The sequence below is a fragment of the Aristolochia californica genome, unplaced genomic scaffold (genome assembly GCF_029961685.1).
Source record: "Aristolochia californica isolate CCGP_79_NKW_82.1479 unplaced genomic scaffold, dmAriCali1.0.hap1 SCAF_15, whole genome shotgun sequence".
Taxonomy (NCBI): Eukaryota; Viridiplantae; Streptophyta; class Magnoliopsida; order Piperales; family Aristolochiaceae; genus Aristolochia; species Aristolochia californica.
This window is the reverse complement of record NW_027181826.1, coordinates 3,834,269-3,847,523: the sequence shown is the minus strand read 5'-3', so window position 1 is coordinate 3,847,523 and position 13,255 is coordinate 3,834,269. Positions and strand designations below refer to the sequence as shown.

At 41.2% G+C, this 13,255-nt stretch overlaps 1 protein-coding gene and 1 pseudogene across 1 annotated transcript; both read left to right on the top strand.

Annotated features, from left to right (window-relative positions):
* The first annotated feature begins 7,207 nt into the window (after window positions 1-7,207).
* LOC137951478 (cytochrome P450 81Q32-like) lies at window positions 7,208-9,600 on the top strand. Its single transcript, XM_068798154.1, has 2 exons — window positions 7,208-8,228; window positions 8,762-9,600. The coding sequence occupies exons 1-2, from the start codon at window positions 7,341-7,343 to the stop codon at window positions 9,386-9,388; spliced, it is 1,515 nt and encodes a 504-aa protein (XP_068654255.1). The 5' UTR covers window positions 7,208-7,340; the 3' UTR covers window positions 9,389-9,600.
* Window positions 9,601-11,644: 2,044 nt separating this feature from the next.
* LOC137952184 (cytochrome P450 81Q32-like) lies at window positions 11,645-13,255 on the top strand (annotated as a pseudogene).

The following is a 13,255-nucleotide window of genomic DNA, read 5'->3' as shown; positions in this document are numbered from 1 at the left end:
GAAAAACAGGCTGAGAATAGGATTTGCAAGTTTTTTTTTTTTTTTTATAAAAATCACACATGCGAAACTCGCATGTGTGAACTGCACGTGCAAGTTCACATGCTGTGCGAGACGAAGCGTCGAGGGGGGAAAATAATCTCCCCCCCCCCCCCCCCCCCCCTCAACTTAGGTATCTGAACTTTAGGTATCCGGGGTTCTGTGTCGTTCCGGCGAGAGCAGTGGCCAACTGATTTGACGGTGGCAACATGCTGTGGTAGGGGGTGACGACGACGGGAGAGGGTCCAGAGCAGCCGATCTAGTTGGGGTACGATGAGGCGAGGGCAACGCTACGGGAGTCGACGGCGACGACGATGAGAGGCAGAGAAGGGGATGAGCGGGGGGAAGGATTAGGTGCGGCGGCAGCGGAAGGGGCACCGACGGCGAGAGGGAGAAGGGAGATGGAGGCCGAGAGAGGGAATTTCGGAGGAAGAAGAGAGAAGGGAAGGAGGAGATGAAGAGAGGGAGGGCGCGAGAGAGACCGAATTTTTTTTTCGGGAGAGAGAGTGCGATACTCCTAAAAATTTGCCCCATCCCGCCGCTTGTTAAATTAACGAGTCGGCTCGCGAGCCGACGAGTCGAAACAAGCCGGAACTGAGCCGAACACGAGCCGGCTCGGTTCAAAGCCACCCCTAGGTGGAAGGACTGGTTTTGACTAAACAGATGGAAAGGAATGCACCCATATGGCCACACTAGAGACACATGCTTTTACCTGAAAAAATACTATATATGTGGTAGATTGGGCCACTCTTGCGAAAGATGTTATAAAGCTAATGAGAATAAGGCTAACCAAGCCTTAGTGATGATACGAAGGTAGAGAAGTCTACCACAACAACTCCAAAGCATAGTTTTACTGATGAAGACTATGAACTATTCGAGAAAATGAAGACCATGATGGGGTCCTCCCCAAGTACTTCTTCACCCACCGCTTCAGGTATATTTTCTGTCTCCTCTTCATCCTGGATAATTGACTTAGGAGCCTCCGAGCATCTTACAAGTAACAGACATCTACTATACTTAGTTTCTCCATGTCTTTCACATAAATTTGTTACCATTGTTGATGGTTCACAAACTAAAGTTCAAGGGAAATGACCCACTTCTGTTACACCATCACTTCCACTCATCGATATCCTTTTCGTTCCTACTTTTCCTTTGAATCTTTTATCGGTTAGTCAACTCACCAAACATTTTAATTGTTCTATCACTTTCTCACCCACTTCATGTGTGTTTCAGGATCTTACAACGAATCGGGTGATTGGTGGAGGCAGTAAACAAGGGGGGCTCTACTACCTGGATGTGCGAGAAATAAATATTGTATCCACGTATAACACTAAAACCAGGTTATGGCACAACCAGTTGGGACATCCATCCGCCCAATCTCTTCATCATATTTTTCCTAAAGAACAGTCGGACCTTCGTTGTGAAGCATGTCAAATGAGTAAACATTAGAGGTCTACATAGTCACCTCATCCAAAAATTAAAAGTCTCTCCTTTTCTGTTAATTCATACTGATGTATGGGGACCCTTGAGTGTCTCCAACATTTCTCAAGTGAAATATTTTATTACATTCAATGATGACTTCACTCGTACCATTTGGTTATTTTTTTTAAAGATAGTTCTGAAATACCATTGATATTTAAATCTTTTCATGCAATGGTACTCACTCAGTTTGGGCAGAAAATTAAAGTCCTTTGGCCGGATAATGCCAAAGAATACACATCCAAAGATCTTGACTCATTTTGTCAAGAAAATGCTATTATTCATCAGACATCATGTGTCTACACCCCTCAACAAAATGGTGTAGCTGAACGGAAGAACCGCCATATTCTTGAGGTAGCTCACGGTTTACTATATGTCATACAAGATCCATACTTTTATTGTCCGCATGTAGTTCTTACCACATGTTTTCTTATAAATTGGTTACCCTCTTCCGTTCTTGGTAAAAAATCTTCCTACTCTCTATTATTACCTGATGATGATCCTTTTTCACTGCCCTTGAGAGTCTTTGGCTGTCAATATTTTGTCCATATTTCCTCCCCAAAACATAGTAAACTTGATCCCAAATATGTGAAGTGTATCTTCTTAGGATACTCTCACACACAAAAGGGTTATGTTTGCTATAATCCCTCTCTTCAGCGTTTACTTGTGTTTAGGGATGTCACAATTTTTTAAGACTCTCCATATTATTTTGATAATACTCCTCTAGGTTTATCTTCAGTACCAGGTTCTCCTCAACCAGTGGTGCCCCATGCTACAGAAACTACTCAGCCCTCTGACACTGCACCTGCTGAGTTGTCGGATCCTACCGAGGTAAGTCCATCTTCTCCTATTATTTTTGGCCCAGAATATGATACTCGTCCTATTGCTGTTAGGAAAGAATGCAGATCATGCACCATGTCTTCTACTTCTCATCCCATAACAAACTTTGTGTCTCATCATCGTCTATCCCCTGTTTGTTGTCAATTTCTATCGGATATTCCTCCATACCTATATCACAGTCCTATCAAGAGGCTCTCAAACATCCAGGGTGGAAGGTAGCTATGGATGAAGAAATATATGCCCTTTATAAAAATCAGAGATGGGCTCTAGTCCCACTTCCTTCTTATTAGAAACCCGTCGGTTGAAAAAGGGTATTTACGATGAAACACTATCTAGATGGGTCCGTGGCTCGGTTGAAAGCTCGCCTTATTGCTAAAGGTTATACACAATGTTATGGCATTGATTATGAAGAAACCTTCTCTCCAGTGGCTAAATTAAACTCAATACGTTTGTTATTATATTAGGTCTATCAACTTAATGTTAAAAATGTTTTTTTGAATGGGGATATAAAGGAAGACATTTATATGCAGCAACCACCTGGGTATGAGGTTAAGGGGGAGTCCGTATGTCGACTAAAAAATTCTATTTATGGTCTCAAACAGTCACCTCGTGCATGGTTTGAAAATTTTAGCCAAACACTCATACTGGCCGGATTTTACAGATGGTATGGAAATCACTCTGTCTTTATTAAAGACACACCGAAGGACATGGTAATTCTAGTCGTATATGTTCATGACATTATTATAACTGGCAGTGATCCTGAGGGCATCCAAAAGACAAAAGAAAGGATATGTACTGAATTCAAGACAAAACATCTTGGACTGCTCATATATTTCTTGGTATTGAAGTAGTACAATCCAGACATGGACTTATATTATCTCAAAGGAAGTATGTCCTTGACCTACTCGAGGAGACCGGAATGCTGGGATGTAGACCAGCAGAAACTCCTATGGACTCAAAAATAAAATTATGTGTAGGTACTGGAGAAGAAGTAGATGTCAGAAAATATCAAAGATTGGTTGGAAGACTTATTTATCTCTACATAACGAGGCCAGATATTTCATATGCAGTCAGTGTGGTAAGTCAATATATGCGCAAACCATAACTCAGTCATTGGCAAACACTAGAACAGATATTACGATATCTGAAAGGAGCACCAAGAAGAGGACTCCTCTATAAAAATCATGGACACTTCAACATCGAAGGATTCTCAAATGCAGATTGGGCCGGATCCCCGGATGATAGAAAATCTACTTCAGGATATTGTACGATGGTTGGAGGAAACTTGGTTACATGGAGGAGCAAGAAATAGAATGTAGATGCAAGGTCTAGTGTAGAAGGAGAGTATAGAGCCATGACACACAGTTAGTGAATTCCTATGGAACAAATCTCTCCTAACTGAACTGGGTTTTTATAAAGAAGCTCCTATGAATTTATATTACGATAATCAGGCTACAATTCACATCAAATCTAGTATTCCATGTGAGAGCAAAGCATATATAAATAGACCACCACTTCATACGAGAAAAACTCACTGCCGACATCCTATCTTTCCAGCATGTATCTTCACAAAACCAGGTCGCAGATATGCTCACCAAACCACTCACACACAAAATTTTGTCCAACATTCGCAACAAGTTGAGCATCTATGATGTTTTCTCAACCCCAGCTTGAGGGGGAGTGTTACAATGTGGGACCCACCATGGCCCCACAAGTTGGTGGGACCCACCATGAGCTCAGAGGTGTCAACAAGAGTCCTCACACAAAGTGGCTCTAGCTAAGAGATAAGGAATATGTGCTGAAATTAAATAGAAGATTTGAAGATCAAGTGGGACCCACAAAGATACCACGAGCTGGTATCTCTATCTATATGAGTTGGAAGATCATGTGGGGCCCACAAGATAAGACCAAGAGCTGGCTCTCTAGCTTGATTCACGTCCTTAAAAAAGGTGTTTGTAGTTGAGTTCAATTAGTCTCTTAAATAGATAATGTAATCTTATCATAATAGACTTATCTTTGAGAGTTTTAGTTGGAATGTAATTAGGATTCCTAAGGTTAGTTGTACATGGACTCTATTACCTCTTCAACTATAAATAGGAGTGATTGTAACTCAGAAATATCAAGCAAGTTTCTTATTTTTTTCTTCTCTCTCATGTGAAGTGCTCTCTCTCTACTCTCCTTTATTTTCCTTCTCTTTTCTCTATACCCGAGAGCTCTTCCCTTTTTCCTTTTTTTCTTTCTCTCTCTCCTTGCTCGAGGTATTATTCATGGGGTCCTAAATTCAACAAATTATAAAGTCTCAATTCACTCCCCTTTTGAGAAGCCACTTGGGCAAACACTTTATCCACTAAGGACCCTATATGGGGCAGCATATCCAAACTCTTGCCTCTAAAGATTAAAACAATTGAAGACTACTCTAAAAATATTTTCTTAGGAAAATTAATTATCTAGATCTTCTAGAAAAATACAAAGAGGTTCTAGCTCTTTTTAAGTTATGTGTAATAACCAATTACACTTACCACTATGTCCCTAAGGGATTTTCTACAAATAGATTATGGCTCTAGTGGACACCCCCTTTCTAGATTCAAGGTTCTAAGAAACCTCTTTGAAATAAAATAAAAATATAAAAAAAAACAACCAACTTACATGTTTCTTGGGAGAAATAGCCAATCCCAATGAGAAATAGCACAAATAATGAAGTATGTGGAGCTTATTGGAGCTTAGAATGCTAAGATGGAATGCCGAGATTTTGGAAACTATGAAGAATATCAAAAACTTTGTGGCACAAAAATCTTTATAGAAGGCTTGGTTTTTACAGTAATAGCTCATTAATGCCTTGGGACGTACTTATGTCCCCCTATTTATAAGTTTGGTGGCAAGATTTGGAATTTTTCATTATAAAAAAAACTGCTATAGGAGGATGATAAATCTTACTTTTTCGGGTGATAAATCTTACTATAGGAGGCTTACTTTTTCATTGATCAATTATTGTGCTCCAACGGCTCTATTTTTTTTAATCCATGATGTCTAACGATCGATCAACCATTGATAATACACTGTATAAAGTTTGGCAAATCCTGATATTTGACCATGCTTTATAGTTAATGATTGATCATGCTTTATAAGTCTGTCATGCAATATTCTAGATAATCTATCATGCAATGTAGATAATAGATCATATTTTATAACTTCTGCCTTGTAGTATTCTAAATGAACAATCATGCATCATAAAGGATGATCAATCAATATTTTATAAACTTTGCTTTGTGGTATTTGGGATGACAGATCATGCAACTCTACAAAGGATAATCGATCATGTATAATGTTGAATTTTTTTCTAGATTTTGCCTAATCGATCATATATGTTGGTAGATTTTCAACTAAGTTCTAATCATGGGAAAGGCCAAAACATGAGATATTAAACTTCCTAAAACTTATGTATGGTTTTTTAAAACACAATTGTAGAAAAAACTTTGATGCCTCAATAGTCCAACGATATTTTTACGAAATATTTAGAATTTGGCTAACTCTCTTGCATGGTTAGAGATCTTATAAATTTTAAAGTTTACTTACTGTCTAAATCTTCCAATTTTCATGCTTTTTCAAGATGTCATGTTTTTCCTTTTACTTGAGGTCTTTTGTTTAGATTTGATTGGTTCTTTCTTATAGACCTTAGAAGTGTCACTTGAAGGCAACATACATTTCTTACAATATTAGCACACTAACTTTAAATTTTGTTATCATAAAAATTTGGGATTTTAGTTAACCTAAGTCAACGATGGATGCATATCATGATTAATATCATGCATATAAGCACCCTATTGATCCAATTCATTTGAGACATTACAGAGACTTTAGATATTTAATTTTTCATTAAATAAAAATTTAAGTAATTTATACATTAAATATTATGTGCTTAATTAATTAATTTTCCTTTCCTTATTTTTAAACTTTATCCATTAATTAGACTACTTGAAATTTTAATTAGATATTTTATTTTATTTTCTTCATCATTCTTTTCTTCTTTTGTAATATTTCAATTCTTTAATCACATGTTAGTTGTGAATCATATACTATCATTCATCATTAATTACTATTCTACTTTAAATTAATTACTAGCTTCAATAGTTCTATTAGATTTTCTTAATGATATATTGATTATATTTTATTTAGTAGACTAATTATATTTATAATGTGAGTTACATATCTTCCCTTCTAATGTAAATCTTACTCTTGTCTTTCAGTATTAAATTACTTATTGTATTTCAGGTGGTATTTTTCATTATTCATTGGCTATTAATTTATAAAGCTTACTATCTAAGTTATATAATCTTAGTAAATTAGTTAAGAGGGTCGATTCATAACAAAAACTATTTGGTGAAAAACATGCGAAACAGTTATCAGCTATCTCAATCGTCTAGTCAACGGCTTCCGATCAAACAACTATCTCAACCATTCAATCAACGAAAATCTCAGCCCTTCTATCGGACGACTGAGATAATTATTTTGCATATTTTATATCAAATAATTTTTCATATTTGATCAGTCTGATTGGACAGTTGAGACAGCCGTTTGGTACAGGTTATCCTTCTGTATATTTTACGCCAAATGGGTATTTATCTCCACTTTGTCAAAATGAAAGGGAAGTAAATTTGTAAATTTTATTTCCAGTCAAACCAGAAATCTTATCCCCTTCCGTGTCGTAATCACAAAGACGTAGAGAAGAAGCAATTGCCGACCCCAGCTGGGAATTTTGTATGGGAACTTTTACTCGTCCTGTTTCCATGACTTTTCTTTCAGGTGAGAATTTTCCATGGCAGCTTCTGTCTCCCTGTCTCTACTTTTCCGCAATGGAAAATTATGAGGCTAGATTTTCTCTGCTCCTTTTAATTCTTTATGATTTTCTCTTTTGAAGCCCATCTATATATATCACTCCTGGCGAGGAAGAGGAAATCAAGAACATTGAATCGAGCAGAGCGAGAAAAATGGAGTGGTGGTTCTACCTTGCTCTAATCTTCTCCTCGTTGCTCGTCTTCTCCAAACGCTTTCTCCTCCGGAAAAAGAACCTGCCGCCGGGTCCTCTATCTCTTCCCATTATCGGCCATCTCCACTACATCGAGAAGCGCCTCCACCGCAGCCTAGCCCGCTTGTCCCACCGTTATGGTCCCATCATGCTCCTCCGGTTCGGTTCCCGTCCGGTCCTCGTTATATCCTCTCCCTCTGCCGTCGAGGAGTGCTTCACCACTAACGACGTCGCCTTCGCGAACCGGCCACGTCTTCTCGCCGGGAAGCACCTTGGAACCAATTATACTACAGTTGTTTGGGCCCCTTACAACGACCACTGGCGCAGCCTCCGACGGTTCAGCGGCCTGGAGATCTTCTCCGTCGGTCGCATCAACATGTTTGCCGGAATTAGAAGCAAAGAAGTGCGGTCCCTTTGCCGGAAACTCTTTGAATCGTCTCGGTCGGGCGTCGGTAAAATGGACATGAAATCTGTTTTTTTTGAGCTCGTTTTCAATATTATGTCGATGATAACGGCGGGGAAGCGGTACTTTGGGGAGGACGTGGAGAACATGGAAGACGCAGAGCAGTATCGGCAAATTGTGAAGGAGACGTTTGCCTTAAGTGGGGCAGCAAATTTGGGCGATTATCTGCCCTTAATGGGCAGGATGGATCCTCTCGGCCTTGACAAGAGGTTGGCCGACTTGCAGAGGAGGAGGAGTAAGTTCTTGCAGAGACTGATCGATGAGCGACGGAGTGGAGATTCCATTTACATTGCAGAGGGGAAGAAAACACTAATTGATGTTCTGCTTTCGCTTCAACAATCAGATCCTGAATTTTATACGGACAGTGTTCTTCAAGGAATTATAGTGGTGAGTCCCTCTTTTGCAATTGCTTTGTTAATTTACCGGCTATTGGTTCTGTTCGAATGTTTAGGATTTAGAACATATTTCAGTAGAGCCGAAAGATGCGGATAAACAGATATCGGAGGCAGCAATCTTGACATAAGAAAGTGTCACTGACTGCTTTCTTCAGGAAAGAAAACTCTCCTTCTTCTCGTCAAAGATTGTGGCTAGTCTCATCTCTGGAAATCATTATTTTCTGCTTTGATAATGAAATTCAGGACAGGATGACGCACCATGTTTGAAAATTGAAACTTGAAAGGATAGAATTCCTTTCCAGTGGTTGTAGCATTGAAGGGTTTTGGACCCAGAAGGCGGTTCCCCTTCTGCTGCTGCTTCGCTGGCTTTGGTCCCATTCCTATTTAATATCGTATAGTTGCTATATAGTGGAGGTTTTTTTTTCTGGTTCGCTTTCATCTTTCAGTGCTACCCAATCCTGTTATAGATTTAGACGAAGTAAACCAATTGACTCTGGTTTCCTTTGTTGCAATTTGTGTTGACAGATTATGCTTACGGCTGGATCGGATACTTCGTCTGTCACCTTGGAGTGGGTACTATCTCTGTTATTGAATAACCCAGAGGCACTCAACAAGGCAAAAGCTGAGATCGACAGCCAAGTCGGCCATGGCCGCCTCCTTGAAGAATCTGATCTTCCCCACCTTCCATACCTACACAGCATCATCAATGAGACACTAAGATTGTATCCTCCAGGCCCGCTTCTAGTCCCCCACGAGTCATCACAGGACTGCACCGTAGGAGGGTATACCATTCCGCGCGGCACAATGTTGTTGACCAACTTGTGGGCTATGAACAGGGATCCAAGCACATGGAAGGAGCCCACACGATTCATCCCAGAGAGATTCGAAGGAGTAGAGGGCGAGACGGTAGGTTCGAAGTTCATCCCCTTTGGGATGGGAAGGAGAAGATGTCCAGGATCAAACCTGGCCATGAGGCTGGTCGCATTGGCTTTGGGGACGCTTATTCAGTGTTTCGAGTGGAATCGCGTTGGGGCGGAAGAGGTAGACATGAATGAAGGAGGAGGACTCACAATGCCCAAAGCAGAGCCTTTGGTAGCCTTGTGTTCTCCCCGTCAAACCATGGTTGACGTGCTCTCGCAGCTGCTGGACTGACTTGGTCCGGTGCTTATTTATGTTGGACGATCCTGTGCTTGTTCTGTATTGGTTGGAATAACAGAGATGTAACAGTAATGTTGAGCATATAGAGGATATTAATGTGCAGGATATTTGTAACCTTTTTCACGCAAATACCTATAAGGTTTAATGTTTAATATTATATAAGGATTATATCACCTGATTATCATTAGTGAAAAAATTATCGTGGGTTGTCCGTTCCTATTTTTCTTGTTTTCCTAGATCAATTTGCATCAGAACTACATGAGAATTTCCGTTTTTTTTTTCTTGGTTCTGGAACTCCAAAACAGAGGTGACAACGCAGGAAATCCAGTCTCGGATTTCGGCGACGTGTTACCGAAGACAAGACGAAGATTGTGATTTCTCCTTGAGAAATTGCAGAAAAAAAAAAACCGTCGCGTGGGACTTCTGAGGCTCGGCGACGACGCCTCTGACGGAAATCTCCCGGCCGTCGTGAGTTCGCCGCGGGAGGACGACGGAAATCTCAGGGCAATCGTGAGTTCACCGCAGGAGGACGATGGAAACTCAAACGTCGCGTGGAACGACGGAACTGGGAGGGGAACCTACGCCGCCGCTGCCGGGGACGACGAGAGGCGACGTGCCGCCGGAGTCGATGGAAGGCACAGGGCCGTCGTGAGTTCGCCACGGGAGGAAGCGGGAGTACAACGACGGTCGTCGTGCGGTGGACGACCGTTAAAAAAAAATTCGAAGAGGAAAAATCTCCTCTTGATTTCGGAAGACGTATGACGCCGACGTTAATTTTTTCCTGCTGGCGTCTCTCTAGAATCCGAGGACAGGACGATTTTTGTATAACGCAACGCCGAGTAAGCTAGGTCTGGTTTATGACATGATGTATCATGTCCTATACCGAGGAATCACCTGTTACTGTTTGGTTGATGTGAAGTTTGAAGATAAAATTAATGTTTCTCCCTACCAAATTCTCCTACAAAAATTTCTTTTTGACTCTTGATTTGGTAAAAGAAACTATCGAATTGGAAGAAATCACAAGTGATCTATTAGGTTTTTCATTAGAGGAAGAAAGTCAATGAATGTGGAACAAACAAGTCTAGGAGTGGATCGAGTAACAACAAATCTCGGTCTAAATCCAGGAAGAGTAAAACATCTCAGAGATTCTTGGAATCTAGATTCGGCATACTCTTAGCACATGAGGCCAAATAAAGATTGGTTTCATACCAGGTTAGTAAACTCTAGTTTTGTTCTGATGGGTAATGATGTTTCATACAAAGTTGTTGGAATAGGGAGTACACAAATTAAAATATTTGATGGTGTGATTAGAACGTTGTGTGAAACTAAAGGCAAACAAGATGGTGATCAGTAGAGATGTGGATTTTTATGAAAAAGACATGTTGCAACGTACTCAAGAAGAAGAGAAATAAGTGCCAGAAAATTGCAGCACCAATGAGCATGTGGTGCAGGTGGAGCTAGAGAACCATGGTAGAGAAAAGGATACTCAACATGCAGAAAGTTCTAGCTCAGGTGATCAGCAGCATCATCGCATAGTCGCGGACAGACCCAAACGCACTATCAAGCCATCTACCAAGTATGGTTTTGAAAATTTGGTTTCTTATGCGCTTATTACTAGTAGCGGGGATCCTACTGTTTTTCAGGAGGCAGTACAAAACCAGGAGAAAAGTAGATGGATGGGTGCTATGGTGGAGGAGATGGAGTCTCTGCATAAAAACCAAACATGGGAGTTAGTAAAACTTCCCAAAGAGAAGAGAGCGATAAGGGATTTGATAAATGTCTCCAGTTGCTAGATGAGAGATGACCCCCAACCTATTGTTCCAGGGGGGGTCCTAAGTTATGCTTTCTTTCTTAATGGGTGAATATTGGCCAAGGTGGAGATTATTGAGCATATGACTCATATAATATAAGGATTATGTAACCCTGATTATCATTAGTGAAAAATTTATCCCTGTGGACATAGGTTCAACCGAACCACCATAAATTTTGTCTTGTCTTCCTCCATCAAGTAATAAGCCATTACTGATATTGCAAGGAGCAAAAAATATAGAAAACATAGTAGCATTTGTGGGTTTTATCTTACACAGCTGCCTATATGGAATCCCTGCGATAAAACGATACCCAGTGACCTCACTAACTTCTATATCAGATCATTGATGTAAAAGAGGAAATTAAACCTATAAAAATATCCAACACGTAAGCTTCATTTTTATCTGTGTAAACTTCAAGAAAAGAGAACCCTTCTTGCCAATGGAGTATTGGCTGAATTTGTGCTTCAATCTGCTCTTCATCTTCATCTACAGAAGCTTCTTCGAGAAAAGAAAAAGGCCTCCTGGCCCTGTTGCTCTTCCTGTAATTGGGCATCTTCACCTTCTGAAGAAGCCTCTCCACCGGACCCTCACCCACTTTTCCTACCAGTATGGGCCGATCATCTTTCTCCGGTTTGGGTCTCGCCCTGTACTTGTCGTCTCCTCACCGTCCTTGGTCGAGGAATGTTTCACCAAGAATGATGTCCTCTTCGCGAATCGCCCCCTTCTTCTTGCCGGAAAACATCTCGGTTACAACTACACCTCCATGGTGTGGGCATCATACGGCCATCACTGGCGCAATCTTCGTCGTGTTACCACGCTGGAAATCTTCTCCTCGAAATGTATTAACATGTTCACTTGTACCCTAATCGAGGAAGTCAGGTCCTTGTGTCGGCAGCTATTTACCGGAGCTGATTCCAGCCATTACCGGAAAGCTGAAATGAAAGTATTACTGTTTGAGCTAGTGCTTAACATTATGTCGAGGATAACAGCCGGAAAAAGGTATTATGGGGAAGAGCTGGCGGAGGTGGAAGAAGCAAAGGAGTTTAGAGATATCGTGCAGGAGAATTTCTGCTTGAGTGGAGCTTCCAACTTGGGGGATTTCTTCCCGCTTCTGAGAGCATTTGACATTTCTGGGCTGGAGAAAAGGTTGGCTAAATTGCAGACAAAGAGGGATCTGTTCTTGCAAGGGCAGATTGATGAGCATCGCCGGAGAGGTGATTCTTCGTATGTTGCAGAAGGCAAGAAGACTTTGATCGACGTTTTATTGTCTCTGCAACAATTGGATCCCAAATATTATTCAGACAATATCCTCAAGGGCATTATAGTGGTAATTAAACTCTCTCAATAGAGCAGTAAATACAACACAATTGATCTTTCTTCATGAAAATAATCCTGATCATGATATTCTTTTCCTATTACACATGATCGCCGCAGTTGATGTTCACTGCTGCAACTGATACCTCGTCAGTGACAATGGAATGGGCGATGTCCCTTCTGTTGAATCACCCCGACGTAATAAGCAAGGCAAGAGCAGAGATAGACGCACGAGTAGGACAAAGCCGTTTGCTTGACGAAACGGATCTCCTGAACCTTCCTTACCTCCACAACATCATCAAAGAGACTTCGGCTCTACCCAGCAGTCCCACTCCTGGTACCCCATGAATCATCCCAAGCCTGCACTGTTGGTGGGTTCGAACTTCCTCGTGGAACTATGTTGTTGGTGAACTTGTGGGCCATGAACAAGGACCCAGAGGTCTGGGTGGAGCCGACAAAGTTTCTGCCGGAGAGGTTTGAGGCGATGGAGGGGAAAGAAGGGTTGAAGCAGATTACGTTTGGTGCGGGGAGGAGGGCTTGCCCAGGAGCAAACTTGGCCATGAAGGTAATGAGCTTGGCGTTAGGAATCTTGATCCAGTGCTTTAAGTGGCGACGGATCGGGGAAGAAGAGGTGGACATGGGCGAAGGAGTGGGGCTTACCATGCCCAAGTCCCAGCCCCTTATCGCCATGTGTAGGCCACGGAAAAGCATGATCGAGATTCTTACCCAGCTTTGA

Bases quoted from the DNA above. Each gene is read 5' to 3' on its own strand.
- LOC137951478 (XM_068798154.1), top strand. From the start codon at position 7,341: ATGGAGTGGTGGTTCTACCTTGCTCTAATCTTCTCCTCGTTGCTCGTC. The intron at 8,229-8,761 runs GTGAGTCCCTCT...TTGTGTTGACAG, and splicing joins TTCTTCAAGGAATTATAGTG to ATTATGCTTACGGCTGGATC.